Below are 19,691 nucleotides of genomic sequence, written 5' to 3' on the forward strand. Positions count from 1 at the left end.
CATTGTTCAGAGAGATCTAGGATAAGTCTTAACCTCCATAACACATCGGGCGTGTAACCTTGGACAAGTCCTTTAACCTTACTATGTCACAGTGCTTTACCTGTAAAGTTGGGGGGCATAAGAAAAGCTATTTTAAGTGTGTTGTGAGGATAAAATGAGCAAATAATGTGTGCAAAGCACTTCAAACAGTGCCTAGCTTATAGTATATGCTCAATAACGTTAACCATTATTATCATTACTAGTATAATCTAATAGCTAGCTGATAATGGCCTAATGTTTTTTGTCTCATAGATAACATTCCCATTTTCACAGGAGCCATTGGTGCCATAAACAGAAATAAGGAGGGGAGGATTTTCCATCATGATGAGGTCAGTAGGAAAGAGATTTGGGGAAGCCTTTTCTTATACCCCTTAAAACAAACTCTGCGGGCTTATTTTTACAGGGGCAGGTACTGTCCTTTTGTGTCTGCAGCCTGAATGATTTCTCTTGAGGTAGAAAAAGAAAAGGGTTATTCCAAGGGCCGCTTGTGATCTGGATAAGGCCGCTTGCAGTCCAAGTGGGAGCAAGCACCAGGAGCTCACTTTCCTTCTTCCTTCTAGACCCAGACTATGGTTTTCTTTGGCCTACTGGTGAGCTAGTGCCTGGCTGAGTAGTGAGTCAGGTCCCCATGGATTTGGTGTATGTCTGTTGTAGTCATTCTGCATCTGTGCAAGCCCAAATAATTTCTCAGAGTGTTCCCTCTGGGCTTTCTTCAAGCCAACTCTCCTTTCCAGGGCATACCAAGTCACTTGTAAAGGACTCCTGGGACCCTAGGTCTGGATGGTGTTGAGAAGCCCAGCAAGCTGCCAAGGCTGAGACTGTGGCTGGGACTCAGGGCCAGTCCCAGGCTAGGTTGGGTAGCTAAGAAATGCTCCGTTGAGGGTATGTAGATTGAGAAGCCGGATGTCTTTCCAAAAGTTCCTTCAGAAATGAAAGGCCCTTTCTGCACCTGCATGGGGGCCTGGCTGCTACTGCTTTGGCCAAGCACAAGGGACCACTCACATAGCTATGAAATCCTATGTGTGTGGGGGGGATTAAGGGGACAGTGGGTTCCCATTTTGTTTGCTTGTTTTATAGAGATTCGTTAAACTTGTACTGAAACCAGCAGCTGAAGTTTTTAAAAAATTTCATCTCAAAAGAAAACACACACATAGCTTATACACTAATTATTTCCTACTGAGGATTTTCAATAACAATAATAATAATTCTCAGTCCCTGTAGACACTTTGTAAACACTAGACACAGGTCCTTTGCGCCAGGGTATGAATGTGTGCTCTGATCTACATTCCAGTACCATCAGAGCTTATAGAACTTTTAGATGCAAATCACTGAAGTTAAGCAACACCGCCCCACCCCCACCACCAAACCAGTCTCTCTCTCTTTCATGTACCCTGTTCTCAGAAGTGGAAGGAGGAAAGAAGAATGTTTCTCTTATCCTTTGCCCTGGCCTGGAGCTGCTAGAGCTCTACATATGAGTATGTTTGTGTAGAAGGATGAGGATCGTGGCTTTTTTTTTTTTTTAAGTTTATTTATTTATTTGAGAGAGAGAGAGAGGGAGAGAGAGCAAGCTTGTGTGTGAATGAGCACACAAGCAGGGGGAAGGGGAGAAGCAGGCCCCTTGTGGAGCAGGGAGCCTAACATAGGGCTCCATCCCAGGACCCCAGGATCATGACCTGAGCCCAACAGACACTTAACACCTGAGCCACCCAGGCACCCCTGGCGATGGTGACTTTTTGACTGCTATTCAATCCATCCATCCATCCCATTTACTCATTTAACAAATACTAAGTAACCTACTAGGTGCCAGGCACTCTGTAAAGGGCTATAATATTCTCTGTCCCTTTAGTGGATTTTCCAGCTTCTTTCAGGGTATTTGGGCCTTATACCCTCTTCTCTTCAACAGGGGTGATTGAGGAGTAAGGGGCTGGTATGGACAGAAGGAGGGAGAATGACTGTGATAGTTGCTGAAGAGAGGCATGGAGGAAATATATTTTCTCCAGTCATTCAAGGTCCCCTTTTTTTCCCTCATTGTGGAGGTGTTTTTCTCTACGTAGCTCTAACAGGGGTGAGCAGAGAACTTTGGGGGTGACTGGAGGTCCACCCTGGCCCAAGACTGTACCTTGGGTACCAGTGACAATTCTAGAGCACAGTGTTTCAACCTCCAACACAGAAACCGAATCCTGGACTGGTTACTGAGGGACCCTGCCAGCGGCTGGCTCCAAAGTTGGCTCTGGCTCTGGGCTAGATTTGTGGAAGTTGGGGCCCAGGCTCCTCACTCAGCCGCTTGTATTGATCTCCGGGCCTCTTTTGTCTCCTCCTCCCCAGTGGAAGCCTCTCCCCCTCTCCCTGTCTCCCCCTCTGCCTCTCAGCCTCTTCCGCTTTCCTCCTCTGCTTCTAATGAATTGAAATCTCTGAAGAGAGCCGGGAAGGCTCTGGTAGTTTTACAAAACTGTCCTTGCTCTTTTTGCCTTTGCCCAGTCAAGGGTATCTTTGCCCGAGGTCGGAGCGATGCTGTGAGTCCCAATGTGATTGCATAGCAACACACAGCGGCTCGCAGAGGGGAGGAGGAGAGAGAAAGAGAAGAGGGCAGGAAGGTGGGAGAGACGAAGGCAGAGTGTGCATACAGCAGCTGTCGGCATCCCTGTCTCAGGGACTTCTTTGCTGATTCACAGAGGCAGCCCGGCGCCAGCCTCCCAGCTCCCAGTTGCAGCCTGCTCCTCAGACCTGCCGGAATCAGAAGGTAGGCCACGGAGAAACGATTCCCCAGCCTCGCCCTTTTTCGGCAGGCTGAGGGGGAAATGACTGAGGGAAGGCAAGCTCCAGAGATACTGTGTGTGTGTGTGTGTGTGTGTGTGTGTGTGTGTGTGTGTCTCCTCGCCTGCTGCCTGCATGTGCCTTTGGGGGAAAACTTGCATTTAAAAAAATGCCCACAATGAAGTAGCTACTGCTTGGATTGGGAGGGGGTGGGGGGAGAAAAGGTGCCCAGGAACAACAGAAACTCAAACCAATTTGAGCAACTAATGAATAAGAAGAAGGTCCACAGTTTGCTTCTTAGAGAGGAGAGGGCTATCATTTGTTTCCATGTTTGCTGGCTTGTTTGTTCATTTGTGTTTGTTCTCAATGACATGCTTTTTGTCCAAGGGTGGATTTCCTGGTGGGAGGGAAGGGAAGGGGTGTGGAAAGCCCAGGCTGAAAAGGGAGGAGGGAGGAACCCTGGGACCTCAGAGCAGGTTTCCTGAGCAAATGAATGTCTAGTCGGCAGACAGGACACAGGAATGCCTCCCTGGAGTAAACTGGGCTCTGCCTTGGGAGCTGGGCAGAGCCCTTACTTCCTGGTTCAATTCATCTTCTCTGTGGCATTTTCCCCTTTGCTTCTTCCCTTAGTCGCCCCCCCCCCCGCCCCACACCGCCACCACAATCAGGAGGTACCTCTCCACTCTTGAGACCATAGCTTGGCGTGCTTGCAGTGGGGCTCGCCTGTCCTGAAGTCAAACACCCTGTTCCTTCTGGGCTCCTTACCTTTCCTGGCACCAGGCCCAACACCCCAGCCTGGTAAGTGTGCCTGAGACTGTGTGGGTAGCTAAGGTTTCTCCTGCCTGTGGTAAGCGGACAGGGCCAGGCCTCCTGGGTTTTGGGTTCAAGCAGGTGGCCAGGCTGGACTGGGATGAAGTAGCCGCTGCGTGTTTCCATCTAGAGCATAGTGCATGCCGAATGGAAGAGAACATACTTTTCTCTTACGTTCTTTTTTTGATCATTCAAGAGAACTGAAAGTCTTTAGAAAGCTCTAGGTCTAGTTCACCTGAGTTCCTGACTTTTCCAAAAGGAATCCTTGTTTCTAGATTAAAGGCCCTCAGGTAAATCACCTTTTATTTATTTATTTTTAAAGACTTTATTTATTTATTTGACAGAGAGAGACACAGAGAGAGAGGGAACACAAGTAGGGGGAGTGGGAGAGAAAGAAGCAGGCTTCCTGCTGAGCAGGGAGCCCGATGTGGGCCTCTATCCCAGGACCCTGGGATCATGACCTGAGCCGAAGGCAGCTGCTTAAAGGCTGAGCCACCCAGGCGCCCCAGTAAATCACCTTTTAAAAGGCCCTGTGGGAACCACCAACCTCAGGAGATTTTTTTCCCTCCCTCCGGGATTTGGATGGGAAGATGGTTCCAGAGAACTTGGGAGCCTTCTAAGGAAACCCTTCCTGAAAAGGAGGTGCGGTGAGTCAAAGTGATAAGTATTCTGTCCCCCAAAGAAGACAGAGCCCCTCTTTTCCTGGGTGGGTTCACCTCTTCCTTGCAGTCTGGCTTCCTACAAACTCTTGCTGGGGGGAAGAAGATACATGGAAAGTTGTTTCCCCAGTCATTCTGCTCTCTTGCCAAGTCTCTCTGGAGCTCTGCGCCAGAGCACCCTTCAGTTCCAAAACCACCCAGAGGAGGAAGTATGGCTCGAAGCAGCAAACTTAGCAAAAGCCCAAGAGCCAGAATTAGAGAGTGTATCTGGGATGCAGCACTTCTAAGTATAGATTCCCCAGAAGTTTCTGAGGTTCTATCTGCCCCAGTGCCAGATAGGAGGGGCTCTCCCTCACGAAGCCCAAGCAGATATCCTTCCAAACTTGCCAGGGACAATCAGGAGAAACCCACTCTATGGGAGCTATACCATGCGACGACATTCCTCCCTTATAAGGGATTCTAAACACACATCCGCAACTGAAATAGCAAGTGAGACAAATCCCTTCTAGGACAGCACTAACCACACTGATGTCTCACAGAACGCTGTTCTGAGAGAATGTTAATAGATTCTGTTTTAAAATAAGGAGTGGTGGTGGTGGTGGTGTGGGGGTGCATTCTGTGGTCCAATAATTTTTTTTGGAAAACGCTTCAAGACCGAATTCTCCTCCTAAGAGAGTCACAGTGTATATAAGCATAACAAAAAGGCTCTGAGCCGGACTGCCATAAATAAATCCGTTTAATTTTGTTTAACGCAGCAGCTCGCAAACGGATTTGACCAAGGAACGCTCTTCTACATGGAAAGCCCTTCAGAATCTTGCAGACACAGTTTTGGGAATTGCTGCTCAAAAACACAAAGCCAGACAAACAAAGAAAGAAGCTGGGAGAATTTGTCACGTGGAAAAAACTTAATAAGATAATCTAGTCCAATTCTGCCTTTTTCAATGAGAGAGAAACTAATAGATGCATCAAATTGGTCTCCTAGGCAAAGCTAATGAGTATCTGAGAGTGTGGAACCCTCATCTCCTAATTCTCAGTCTCTAGGGCAGCTTCTACAGCAGGTTCCCTCCTGTGAAATTAGTCCCAGGAAAATGGAACAGGTTGAAGGGATAATCTTGTCATTTGGAGGGCAACATGGGTATCTTACACATTTCTTTTAGTATTTTGTAACATCTGAAAAGTGTGGATTCTCTTCAGCATGGGATTTGTTGCATTCTTTCAACCAATGTGCTGTGAAAATTTTGTCTCTGCCAAAAAGATACAGAGAATAACGTAAAAAGAATCAGAATGCCCACCACCCAGCCTAAGAAGAAAACATCACCAGTAGAATTGAAACCCTCTGTCTGTCCTTCTATGGTTAAAACTTCCTCCTCCCCACACCACCTCCCTCTGAATTAACCACTGTGTCCCGCATTTGGTACTTATGATTCTCATGCACTTATATATACTTTTGCTACATACATATGTGTCTTTAAACAGCAGAACCATTTCTTTGCATGGTTACATTTGTGTTATATTTGCAGTGTTACCTTTGTGAATCATCCGTGTTGGGACATGTGACTCTAGGTCACTTACTTTTTTCACTACTGTATAACATTCCACTTAATGAATATGCCATAATTTATTCATCCATTCTGCTGTTTATGGACATTTAGGCTGTTTCCAGTTTTTGGCTCACAGCTCAAGCTATCCTTATCATTCTTTTGTAGATATTCTTATGTGACTGTTGCTATTGGGTATATATCTAGAAAGGAATTGTCCCATCACAGTGTATGAAAATATTCACCTTCGAGAGATACTGTCAAATTGCTCTTCAAATTGGTTGACTAACTTATACTCCCACCAGCAGTGTTTAAATGTTTCAGATGTATTGCATTAATTGGGCTTAGAATAAAATGCTCCCCATGGGGATGGATCTCTGATTCTTTTCACTGGAGAATACACTTCATCTTGAAATTCCTTGACAACTATGTGTTCTCAGGAACACATTTCATTCTTTCTGTTTGTAAGTGAGGGGTTTGGGGGCACTTGGGTGCCTCAGCCAGCCAAGCATCTGCCTTCAGCTGAGGTCATGATCCCAGGTGCCTGAGATCGAACCCCCTCATCAGTGGGATCGAGCCCCGCATCCAGTTCTCCACCCAGCGAGGAGCCTGCTTCTCACTCTCCATTTGCCATTCTCCCCCTGCTTGTGCTCTCTGGCTTTATCTCTTTGTCAAATAAAGAAATAAAATCTTAAAAAAAATAAATGAGGGGGTTGGACTAGATAATCTCTAAGGCTCCTTCCAGTTTGACACTCCGAGTCTCCATGATTTATTCATTAAGTGAGAGCATTTGAAGCAGAACCTCAGTTTTTTGCTACATTGCAAGAATTATTTTAGGAACACATAACAAGGTTCAGTACCAGTGAGATGTGTGTCTTCTGTCTTGGTGCCATGCTGTCAGGTAGAAAGGCAATGCTGTGAGAGAGGACGCCATCATTCATTGTTACCTCAGGTTGGAGAGAGGAATCTATAGCACATGGGAAGGGGGTCTTCTTCCCACTACTGTGTTCTTTGCCAAACTTCTCGTGATTTAAAAGTCTTCACTATTTATTTTCCTCCCAAGAATAATAAACACTTGGTATAGAATACATATAAATATATGTGTATGTATCTATGTATATATATGTTTGTATGTATATATACATACGCAAGATATATAAAGTCTAAGGGAGAGTCCCCCTCACACAACTCTCCAGAAATACTGTTGCTGAGCGGTTTTGTGTCTCCTTGCAGGTTTTCTTTCTATGCATATGCTCATGTAGATGTTTTTCAAAAGCTTTTTGCATAATTGGTGCTCTCTCAGACATATGATTCTGAACTTTTCTTTTATCTAAAATATGTATCTTCAATATCTTTTCACATCAGTATATATAGATCTCTCTCTCTCTCTTTTTAAAAGATTTTATTTATTCATTTGAGAGAGAGAGAGAGCACAAGCAGGAGAGGCAGAGGGAGAGGGAGAAGCAGACTCCCCCTCTGAGCAGGGGGCCCGACGTGGGGCTCAATCCCAGGACCCCGGGATCATGACCTGAGCCGAAGGCAGACACTTAACCTACCAGGTGCCGGATCTACCTCTTTTTAACAGCTACATAATATTTCATTTCATGAGTGGCTGTAGAAATAGGTAAAATGTGAGTACTTACTAGATGTCAGAAAGTATGAATGAACTCCTTGCAACCAGGCTATGAGGTAGGTCTTTTTCTTATCCCTGGTTTACAGATGCAGGGACTGATGCACTGTAAGGTCAGGGGGCTTGTCTAAATCTGTGCTGAAGAGTAGTGGAGGCAGGATGCAAATCTGGGTGTCCTGGCTCAGAGCCCACACCCTTGCCTGTCACACTGTGCCACCTCTCTGACAATAGCCCACTTAACCAGTCCCCTGGTAATGACCACTTGAATCGACTGCAGAGTTTTGTGATTGCAAACAATACTGCAGCAGATACCCTCACCCATTTCTGCAAGTATTTCTGTAGGATAGATGCCTAGACTTCTCTAGTTCCTAGGGGGAAAGACTTTATTTGTTCATTTAAAAAAATATCAACTGAGTTCTAAGGCACAGGAGGAGCTCAGAGGTCAGACTAGGAGAGTTGACCAGAATTTTACTTCTCGGATGTCCTAGGAAAGTCACTGAAAAGCTGTGTAGGGTTTACCAGCTGGGTGATCCCCCAAATCCCAGACTCACTGCATCCTCTTAATTGCTTGTGTCTTTGCCTGGGTGGGAAACAGCCTAGTTAAGTGCTTGGGCTTCCACCTGGTGGTCCATAACCCCCCCCCAAAAAAAATCTCTGCTTGCTAGAGGTGCATGATTACAGTGCCTCAGTGCTTGGGTTCTAGAAGTTCCAAAGGCAGAATAGTGTTCACAGTGAAGAACTTGTGCTCTGGGACACTTTTGCCTCAGATACAAATCCCAGATCCTCATCCCATAATTCACAGTATCACTTTGAACCATTTACTTACTGCCTCTGTTCCTCTGCCCAATGAAGACAATAGCAACCACTTCATGGGGTTGTCGCAAAGATTAAATGAGTTGATTCTATAGACTGATTAGTTAATGATATAAACATGGAGTACAATGAGTTTTAACTGTTCTTATTTATCTGGCTGTGGAAAAGCCACTACACTAATCTTTACAGAAAACAGTTGAAGATGTCCACGGCATGTTGGTGAGGAGTGGGAAGGGAGGGAGGAAGTGGCTGTTAAGTAGCTAATATATTGACAGGGTACAAAAGTATGTTCAGTACAAACTACATCTCTTGCAGGTGGCCCAGGGCTTTTGTGGGTGTGGGTAATTATTCTGTTTTTCAACCCAAGCAGTGACTATATGGGAATTTGCTTTATGATATTTCAGTATATTTTACACATCTGCCTTATGCATGCACTCTTTGTAAGTATATTATATTTCTCAGGTTTAAAAAGAGAGAAAATCCATGGGTGCCTGGGTGGCTCGTCAGTTAAGTGGCTGCCTTCAGCTCAGGTCATGATCTCGGGGTCCTAGGATCGAGCCCCATGTCAGGCTCCCTGTTCGGTGGAGAGCCTGCTTCTCCCTCTTCCTCTGCCTGCTGCTCTGCCTGCTTGTGCTATCTCTCTGTCAAATAATTTTTAAAAAATCTTTAAAAAACATAAAAAGAGAGAAAATCCCAAAAGAATGGAGGGAATTCTCCCACCTCTGTCTGGTAGCCAATTGGCTCCCTTATCCAAAGGCAATCAATATTAACAGATTCTTTTGTATGCTTTTATTTTATCACATGTAAATTTTTTGCATCGATACCACATACTTTCCTTTTGGTTTTACACAAATGTGAACTAACTACCTTATTTTTTCTTCTTTTCTTTTACTTAAAATTATGTCCTGAGAGGTTATTCCATATTGTCACATAAAGTGTTATTACTTGTGGGTTTTTTTAAAGAATTATGTATGTATGTATGTATGTATTTATTTATTTATTGGACAGACAGAGATCACAAGGAGGCAGAGAGGCAGGCAGGGGCAGGGGGGAAAGCAAGCTCCCCGCTGAGCAGAGAGCCTGATGTGGGTCTCGATATAAGGACCCTGAGATCATGACCTGAGTCGAAGGCAGAGGCTTAACCCACTGAGCCACCCAGGCACCCTATTACTTGTGTTTTTAACCGCTGTATAGAGATCCATTGTATGGATATATCAGTATTTATTTAACTAGTCCCCTACTAATGAAAATTTAGGTTGTTTGCAATTTCATTTGGTGCTTCAAGACTTGCTTCAAATGCTAACATTCTGTATACATCACTTCACACAAATGCAAATAAATACGTGTATCCAAAGTGTTTTTCTTCATCCCTTCTGGGATTTGTACCTACAAAGTTGAGGACCTGTACACTGACCTAATTGGAGTTTAAATCCATAAATCAAGTCAGGAAATGTTCACCGAGTGCCTGCTGTGTACTTGGCACCATCTTAAAAAAATATGTGAGATTGAAATAAATATCAGACATAAACCTTGTCCTCCAATAGCCACAATTTTGCTTTCATGTTAGAATCCTGGTATTTCCCAAATGTTTTTAAAACTTTTCTCTCTGCCCAAGAGAAATAACGTTTCCCCTGCTGAGTCTTTCTGGAAGGGCCTGTCTGTGGCTTTGAAAACCAGGAAGAGTGTTCCTAGTAGCAAAAAGTCACAGGTTGGTATCTAGCAGGATCCTTAGGGGAGAGAACAGAAGATTTAGCTCTACCCCCAAAGCATCCTTCACACTACTCCATGTGTACACATCTTCTCTCTCACCTCATCTCAAAAGGATCTCGTCCATAAATACATCCTAAATCCCTCCAATTTAAGGCACATGCTTCCTCATCTGTGACCTCTCATGGCACAGTTTCTGTGTCCCACATAATGTCTGAATAATTTTTTTCACCTTAAGTTATACTTTTAAAAAACATGTCTTATTTCCTACACTTGGCCATCTGGGGACTAAGATTCATCTCCAATTCCTCCCAGCCTCTGCAAATTGAAAGGAGGAACAGGAAGAGAATCAGTATATACAGGTGGAAATGTGGGATGTCATGGAGGTAAACTGAGAGGCAGAAGGAAGAATCTTTTTGTAGAACAAAGAGCACTGACCAGGAGTCAGGAGACCCAGGCTCACTTGTGTCTCAGCATCTTCATATGTCAAATAAGATCATAATTCTGGCTGGGCCAACCTTACCAGGTAGCACTGAAGATCGAGAATGACAGCACAGCCAGCTATAAAACGTGCTCTACAAACACAGGGAATGCTAGTATTTTGATGTTTGACAAGTCTTACACGTTAATGTTTTACAGGGTTACAAACCAAGGTCTAGAGAGGTGGAATGACTTGATGTCACAGTCAGTGGCAAAGTCTGAAAACAGCAGAGAATAGTCAAAGTAGGACCAGAAAGAGTTTAGGCCTTCTCTTCCTTCACTGGGATCAGAAGATCTGAATTCTCTGTCTGTGTTTGTTTTATTTTTGTTTTGTGAAGCATCAACCAGACATCAGGTTAGTAGAGGAATTAGAAGGAAGGAAGTTAGTTTGTAGAGAGGTGAACCTCAGAAGAGACAAAGAGATAGTTCATGAAATAAGAAACACAACTGGTTACCAAAAATGTTGGGCAAAGGTTAAGCATCATTAGCAATTAAGGAAATACAGAGAACTTTTCAAGATGCCATCTTCTCTTATAAAAATAGGAAAGATATTTTATTTTTTTAAAAGATTTTATTTATTTATTTGACAGAGAGAGATTACAAGTAGGCAGAGAGGCAGGCAGAGAGAGAGGGGGAAGCAGGCTCCCTGCTGAGCAGAAAGCCCAACGCGGGACTCGATCCCAGGACCCTGGGATCATGACTCGATCCAAAGGCAGCGGCTTAATGCACTGAGCCACCCAGGCGCCCTGGCAAAGATATTTTAAAAATAAGAATACTCACTATTGGCAAGTGTGCTGGGAAACTGGCACTCTTATTCATTGCTGGTGTTAGTATAAAGTGATCTATTTCTTCTAAGGCAATTTAGAAATAGGCATTATGAGCCTGAAATTGGTTCATACCCTTTGGTCCGGGAATTCTCCCTTCTAGGAAATTATCATAAGAAAAGAATCACAGATATGCATAAGGCTGTTCATGGCAGTGTGACTTACATCTACTTGTTAAAAATATGGTATATCCATTCACCTGAATAGTATACAACAATGTTTACAGCTAACACTTACTTAGCAGTGTACTATTGCCAGACACTGTGCCAAGTTATTTAGATACATTATTAATTTTAATAATTCTATGAAGGCAATATCATTGTCATCTCCCTTTTGCTGATGAGGACACTGAAGCTCAGAGAGGTTAACTCATCCCAGGCCACAGGGTGAGTAGTGTGGGTCTAAATCTATGTCTGTATAATACCAAAGCCAATGACCTCAAGCATAGTGCTCTGTCACCTTTGCAGCCATTAGAAATCATGTTTTAGAGGAATAGTTAGTGACGTTCTAAAATGGCCATGATATAAATGGCCAATGAAAAAAGCACAATGTGATCTGTATCATAGGATGACTACTGGAGATGTATGGATATAGTTTTTTTCATAGAAAAACTACTGCAAGTCTCCACACTTATTAGTAGTAGCTATTTCTGGGTAGTAGTATTATAGGTTATTTTAATTTTCATCCTTGTGATTTTTTTTTTGGATTTTCCAGTTTTCCTATAAAGAACATGCATTACTTGTGTAGTCAGCAAAAATAAACATGTTAACATAAAAAAGTTCTGAAGGCAAACCTTTTGTAGCCTTCATGCTTATAACACATCTAGAGTAATACTTCATTTTTTATCCGAATTACTAATTATTTTATGTTGGTGTCAGATAAAAGGGGAGCCATCTTTTCAACCATTTTTTGGAGACTCTCTTTGGGCATGAGGAGCTATGTAGCTGTGTAATCTCTTGAGACTCATAAACTGTCCTTCAGACCATAAACTCTTTCATCTTTATGATCTGTAACAGTCCCCAGTCTCAGACCAAGGACCCCTGAGGAGGGGAGAAGGACTCTCAATGCAAGAAGTCCATAGATCTTTAAATGTATTAATATTTTTCTCACTCTGTAAGTACTAAAAGTACAGCTACTATTGTAGGTATGAGTGGGTGAAGTGAAATTCTTTTATTTTTTTAATCTTAAGAGGCCCTTATACCTAAAATGTTGGGAACCACTGAAATAGAGACTAAAAATGGTGGCTCTTTAATCATCAACATCAGGAATCAAAGATGCTCACTCCCTACTCTTTGGATCAGGGTTTGCCTGCCCAACATTTAAAGCTATCACTTTGAGCATTTGCAAACATTGTCTTTGTTACCCATTCCCATCCCACTTGTGCACATTCGCTAAACTGTCAACTGATTTGCACATCTAACTTTTTCACTCATGTCTTCCTTTTCTCAGCTCATCTAAAGCTGAATGTGTCTCAAGCATAGCTTATCATGGAACACTGCCCAAGCATGGTTTATTATGGAACACTGCCCTCACCCCCAACCACACCAAATTTGCTCCTTCTCCTGTCTTCTCTCTCTTGCTGTTGGCAACATTATCAACCCAGGTCCCAAATTAGAAACTTTTCACTCCTCCATCTCCTTCACCCTTCACATTCAATTGATTACTGAGCTCAATGTACTTTACCTCTTTGGTAAGTATCTCATAATCCCTGCTCTCTGCTCCCTCCTCACTGTTGCAGTGCTTGCCAATTAGAAGGTCTTCTCAATGGGTTCTTCCCTAAGGAGAATTACTCCACAAAGCAGGCAGAGGGTTCTTTCTAAAATGCAAATCTGCTCGAGTCACTCCCCTGCTTAAAATCTTCAGTGCCTCCCTATTGCCTACAAGATAAAGCCCAGAATTTTCCACTTATCATTCAAGGCATGACCCAATCTGGCCATGACCAGCCTCACCTGGCTGCTTCCCACACCATACATTTCATTTTGTGCTGTTTGGAATTATTATTATTATTATTATTACTATTATTATTACTTTGTCTTATCTCTCCCGCCTAATGACAGTCTTGATTTCTCTTTCATGGCTCACCTTATAAGTGTATTTCATCTAGGGAGACTTTTCTTGGCATGACCAGATAGAACTAACCTCATCTATCCCTTCACTCCATCCCATAAATACTTCTATTATTAATGCGAGTAGCAGTTTATGGCTTGATTTTTCCCATGTCTATTTTTTCTATATGTGAACTCCTCAGGGGCAGGCACCATGTCTTTTTCATCTCTGTGCCTCCTAAACTCTAGCCAAGTGGAATTTACTGTGCTCTGAACATGCTATGCTTTTTTTGGTGACATCCATTTTTGCATAGGTGGGTTCCTCTGATGGAACACCTTCTCCCTTTTTCACCTTCTCTGCATAGGCAAACATCTACTTGTCCTTTGAGACTTGGCTCAAATGTCTTCTCTCTGAAATCTTCGCACATTCTCAGAGTTAGTCGTTCCCCTGTCTGTGCTCCCCAAGCCTTCTGGTCAAATCTCGATTATAACACTTGTTGCATAAGCATTTTATTATAGTTACGGGCTTATATGACTGCCTCCCCTCATCCCAATCTCCCCCACTCTCTTCTCGAGGCTGTGAGATCTCAGACAGAAAATCATCTATTGTGCACAAAGCACAATAGATAATAAACACATACTTCTTTGGTCAATAATTAAAGTCTCTTATGGTACATGGCAGCTTGGGAAAAACTACTAGGTAGACCAGTAAGCTTTGAATACTGATTTACATAACTGGTCAAGGCACCATTGGGTATGTGTTGAGTTTGTAGGCCTTTTCTAGGTCTCAACTCTGAGTCTCTCCTTGTTGCTTTTCCAGGTGCTTATGGTCAACGGTTGGTGCACTGCCCATTCTCACCCCCCATGAGCCTTGGTTCTGATGCAACCTATGGTCATGCAGGGATGCCCTTATACCCTCCCACGATGTCATGAATGGCGAGCAGCTGACCAGTTCCATCACAACAGCAGCCTCCGAAGCACCTGCCCCCAGCCTCAGGTAAGAGGATGACAGCAAAACAAAGTCCTGAGGAGAAAGGGTGGACATAGGATTTGTGTGTGTTCTTGTGGGTGTCCATGCTTCCTAAGGCTCTAGGGCACTCTCAATATACCCAAAACCCTGGGGAGGGCAAGGGACCTCCTTCTGGCTCATCCCTTGTCACACATGAAGCCTTTTATAGGGGCATAGGGCAAGGAAATGTGTTGGGCTGGGCTGGGCCCCCATGACTGAGGGAGACTAGTTCCATGTTAACCTCCCAAGGGAGGTTCCAGAAGAGTGACCCTTCAGGGTATGACCTAGGACAAGGAAGGACCTTTCTTTACCTTAGATTCTTTATGGCATACTTTACATTCTGCACCTACAAAATATTCTCTATTCTTCAGTTGGCTCTTCCTCTCAAGTCTTTAGTCTTACAGCTCCTGGCTCAGCCCCGCTGACAGTCTCTTGACCTTCATACCTGTTTCTCCTTTCCTCTCTTCTGCCTAGGAGTGAAAGGGTGGTGCTGTGTGTTCCCGCCTATGTATGTTGGTGGGTGGGCAGAGGATGTATGAGAGGCAGTAATCCCAAGAAGATAGCCCCCCTTCCTGACAATGAGGAAAGTCCATGGGAAGTTAACTGGACAAGGGGGAAGCATAAACACATTTTGGCTTGTCCTATTGTGCTTTGGGGTTGAGAGGAAGAAGGGAAGGAGAATGGCCTTAGGGATGGAGAATGTGGATTCTGGGGAGTCCATTTTGCAGAGAACCATGAAGGAAAATTTTGGAAAGACATAACAGTGAGGTCTTCTTGAGCCGTCCCCCCCACATTTAACCAGAGAGAAATTGCCACCTCTAACATATTCTCAAGCCAGTGTCAACTTCGCATCTCCCAGTGTACCTACCCCTTCCCCAGAGCGGGACTGACATAGGGTCAAGGGATTGAGAAGCCTGGGCCCTTCCAAAATGCTTGCCCTGCACATCATGCCCCCGACTCCAAGATTCACCACCTCGGCAGAGGGACTTGAGGGCTTCATTTTGTAATTGAGAAAGCTGAGACCAACCCCTCTCCTCTACCACTGTCCAGTTTCTTCTCTTCCTTCCCAATGGCTCTGACTTTGTCTTAAAGTTTTAAGAGATTAGGAGAGAGCCCTTTGGGGATTGCAGTGAGAAGCAAACATCTTGGCCACAAAAGCCAGAAGTAGAAGGCCAGTGGTAGGGAACGAAAAATGTCATTTCTTATTTGCCTTTTGTGTGCCTGGCTCTACTAGAGGGACTTGTGAATATAAGGGGGAACAAGGAGGGGAGAACAAGGTGATGAGGTATAGTGGTGGGGGGGCAAATGGGGATTTGGGAAATGAAGAAATCTGAAGGGAATGGAAGGCTAACATGGGTGAAGCCCTGTTCATCATGGGCACTTCTCTCAGAAACAGGAACACTTGGTTGTAGCTGGGTCACGAGGAGCCATTTTGAGCTCTGGGGGCATTCCCCATCTAGGGGACTCTGTGAGACTGGCTTGAGCCCAGTTATCCCAGCATCAGCAGAGCTGTGACCCAGAGCTAGAGCCCCTCCCTACTCTTGGCCTGCCATCCCCTGCCATCCCGGTTCCACCCAGAATGGCTCCACCCTGGACCCTCAGGAAGGGTCAGGCAGCTGCTCCAACTATTCCTGTAGGTGGGCCTCAGCATGGAAACAATGTGGAACTGTGGAAAGCCCAGAAGACTCTGTGGGAGATAAATGAGGATGGGAACAGAACCCTTTTTGGTAAAAGCGAAGTGTTTTCCCTCAGTGCTGAGTGGTGGGGGCCTAGCTCGGGAATGTTAACCTTTCCCCCAGGCAAGTCTGCTGGAGAAAGAGAAGAGGGGCCACTTCCAGAGGGGCCCTGTCCCTGAGGCCAGTGGCCTAGGGCAGCACAAGCAGGGCACAGGGGCCTCCCTCGCACTGGATCCCTGCATAGAGCTTCTGGGTTCCATTTTTCCCTCTCCCTCCCCAGCAGAGGTCCAAGGGGATGCCCCAAGACCCATCTATTTCCCCCTAGCCTTAAAGTGCAGTGAGAATCTGGGGAGGTGGAAAATGATTATCCCTCCATTCCCCTCTACCTCCCAAAGGCAGGGCAGAGCACCCCCTTGTTTCCACAGTGGGCTTGGATGAATCTTCTGCTGTCCAAATTCCTGATCCTGACTTCCCATGGCTCTGTCCCCAGGTGTGCCACACCCATTCCTCACTGCCTCTGGGCATACTTCCTTAAAGACAAGCCCATCCTCCTGCTAGGCTTTGAGGAAGTACTACCAGAGGTTTGTCACCAAAGTGGTCTGATCCTTTCCTCTCTCTGGGGAGTGGAGAGGTGGGAGGCAGGGGCTGTAGGCAGTGAGTCCCTTCATGTCTGCTGTGGAAAGGGAAAACAGATGAAGAGAGACTCCCCTATGTACGCCCCTCCTCAGCACCATGGAATGCCCAGTCCCACTCCCGCTGTCCTTGCCAGCCTGGGAGGGCCCTCCTGGCCCCGGTGTGGCGGGCCCAGGCGGGAATGAGCTGGAATTCCCCAGGGACAAAGCTCTGATTCACCCGCTGAGCCCTGACATAGCCGCCCCCTCCAGATTCCTGGGGGGTCAGTAAACAAACAGGGTGATAGCTCCCGCCTCCTGACCTGGCTCAGCTCTACAGGCCTCCCCTGAGGAAGCCTGCTTAGAACCTATCAGACTCTGCCTGCGGCTCACAAGGGACTGATTCTGCAAGCTGAGGGATAATCATGGAACTGCCGAGTCCTGCAACCAAGTCTTCAGGCAGCACAGGTAGGGTCAGCTCATGGGGACACAGGGGGACTAAATTCAGAACTTTGCCCTTGAGCTGCATTGCTCCCTCACTTCCCTTTTAGCATGTGGCTGTGAGCTGGCGTTTTAATGGGGTGATTGTTTTCCTAGATTGCCTGGAGAGTCTTGTGTGGGAAGGCACTACCATTTGGGGGGAAAGGGAGACTAGAAAATCTCAGGCCTCACTGGAACCATGTTCTTTCTACAGAGGGCAAGCAGGTAGATAGGCTGGCAGGGAGGTGGGTTTCCCTAGGCTGGGATTGAGTGGCACAGACTGAGATTTCCTCCTCTATACTCTCCTTCCCTCTACCCACCTCTGGCCCTGGCTGGGCAGTCCTGGCACTGTGCTAGAGGTAGCTAACTTCTTAAGGGCCATTTGACACAACCTCATTCCCCCAAACTTTTTAAGACCCTTCAGGGCGAGCAAATGATGGGCTCTGAGCTTGAGGGCTCAAGGGCGAGCCTTCGGCAGGCTCCACAGCTGGTCCCCTTACCTGCTGACTCTGGTCAGGGTCCTTTGGAGATCAGAATAAAAAATGTGGCTTTAGCTCTTTCTCAACCCATTGTAGATGAACAGTTCTCTTTAGGACGATTTCTAGGCTTCCTGACCAGTGGAAAATGCAGGTGGGGGAAGAGGGAGAGGGGACACCAAAACCTAGATTCATTTGCAAAGTAAGACATCTATTATAAATGGCTCTCTCTGGCTAATCTATTATGTCTCCCTGAATCTCTGAGGCAGCCCCTCAGCTTTCTTTTCTGGAAGGTTGGCTAAACTGTGGGACACTGAAGCATGAGCCTATGGCTTACCCTGAATGCTGTGGTTGCCAGTGATTGGGCAATTCTGAGCAGCTCTTGTCTAAAGCAAGTACTTCCAGAATCCCATCCAGGCAGTAAGTAGTCTTGGCAGAATTTACAGTAATAAGAGTAATAATGATAGTAGTCAGCAGTTCAAAGTGACTAACCTGTGCCAAGAGAGGACCTTGCAATGAGCAGAGCCACGGAGGCTTCCTTTATCTCACCCTGCCTCCCGCTCCCCCAAACACACCCTGGGACAAGCCATTCTCTCCCCTTATTCACATTTGTCCCATCCCTGTCTTGGTGCAGACCAGGGTGTGGCACACTCCGGGGATCACAGAATGTCTGTGTTTCTGTCCAGGTTAGAGCTGCTGCTACCACCCCTGCACCTCCTCAGGATGGTGCTGGGGTTTCCTGCCTAAGCCCAAAGCTCTTCAACGGGTCTGTTGGTGCCGCTGGACCTCTAGAACCACCAGCCATGAATCTGTGTTGGAATGAAATAAAAAAGAAGTCTCACAACCTCCGGTAAGGCCTGGCAGTTGGCTGGGACAGTGTTGGGCTACTTTTGCTGCTGCTGCAGCTTACCATTCTCCTCTCAGCCTGTGTGTCCCCCTCTCATCAGCCTCATCACCCACTTCTCCCTTTCCTTCTTGGTCTTTGGAAAGGACCCTGGGTCAGAAGTCAGGAGACTTGGATTTGAGTCTCAGTTTTAAGTAGCTATGTCACCTTGGATACATGGTTTGGGTTATGGGGATTTCACTTTTATTTTATTTTTTATTTTTTAAGAAAAATAAATGAGTGAAGGAACAATACAACAGTGTTGTTGTAAGGATTCTTTCTTTTTTTTTTTTTTTTAAAAGACAGACAGAGATCACCAGTAGGCAGAGAGGCAAGCAGAGAGAGAGGGGGAAGCAGGCTCCCTGCTAGGCAGAGAGCCCGATGCGTGGCTCAATCCCAGAATCCTGGGATCATGACCTGAGCTGAAGGCAAAGGCTTTAATCCCAGGTACCCCTGTTGTGAGGATTCTTATAAGATACAAAAATGCTTTCTGGACTTAAAAGCACTGATGTATAAATGAATGATATGATTACTCCCTCTTCATCTTGTGTTTGCTCTCCATATTGGTAGATCTTATCTGCTCTCTTCCCAATCCTTTTATACCTTCTACTCCCATCCATTGGTTATCAGCCCATCTATTCCTCCCCAGACCAGGGCAAATCAGGCAAATCAGTAAGAGCATGAAATCCATTCCTATATTGGTTGTTCCTCTTTTCTTTACCCCTCTACATAACTTACCCCCACACATTTCCTCTCTACTCCCTATTATCAAAACCCAAACTCCTGACTGTTGTTAGGCTTTGGCTGGAATGAGGCAGCACAGAAAAGCTGAAAGAATGCAGTTCTCTGGGGTAAATGAATCTGAGTTCAAATCATAGCTCTACTTACGATTTAACTGTGTGACCTTGGGCAAATTACTTAACCTTCCTAGGCAACAGGAGGTTACTTACTTTGAAAGGTTGCTTCTCTGATAATTAGTGGAAGCAATCATTTAGGTAAGGGCTTAGCCCAAGTGGTAAGGAGGCAATGAATAGTTATTATTGTCAGATAAGGGGAATGAGCTTGATGGCAGTACCTAGGCTGGCCTCTAGCCTCCTACCACTTGGTCCTCAACTCAAGTTTCATTTGGGGAGGGGGCATACTGAGATGAGTATAGTGTGTGCATTTTTCTCCTTCCATATGTTAACTCTCTAGCCTATGGTGCTGTCATCTTTTAGAACCCTTGGGTTGCATATATTTATGTGCGTCCTCATACAT

At 45.3% G+C, this 19,691-nt stretch overlaps 1 protein-coding gene across 3 annotated transcripts in view; it reads left to right on the forward strand.

Moving 5' to 3' along the window:
• Positions 1 to 276: 276 nt before the first annotated feature.
• DRP2 (dystrophin related protein 2) overlaps positions 277 to 19,691 on the forward strand; it is a 45,630-nt gene continuing 26,215 nt past the window's right edge. Inside the window, exons 1-4 of one of the 3 annotated variants that reach the window (XM_045085303.1) lie at positions 277 to 368; positions 2,712 to 2,779; positions 14,120 to 14,296; positions 18,238 to 18,401. In XM_045085303.1, the coding sequence (XP_044941238.1) occupies positions 14,180 to 14,296; positions 18,238 to 18,401 (281 nt within the window). In that variant the 5' untranslated portion in view covers positions 277 to 368; positions 2,712 to 2,779; positions 14,120 to 14,179. Of the gene's footprint in view, positions 369 to 2,390; positions 2,780 to 14,119; positions 14,297 to 16,945; positions 17,064 to 18,237; positions 18,402 to 19,691 lie in introns of those variants that run through there. The other 2 variants (XM_004777157.2, XM_045085304.1) reach the window with 2 other exon arrangements.

Source organism: Mustela putorius, unplaced genomic scaffold, assembly GCF_011764305.1.
Source record: "Mustela putorius furo isolate JIRA1106 unplaced genomic scaffold, ASM1176430v1.1 tig00000842_pilon_pilon_pilon, whole genome shotgun sequence".
Classification (NCBI taxonomy): domain Eukaryota; kingdom Metazoa; phylum Chordata; class Mammalia; order Carnivora; family Mustelidae; genus Mustela; species Mustela putorius.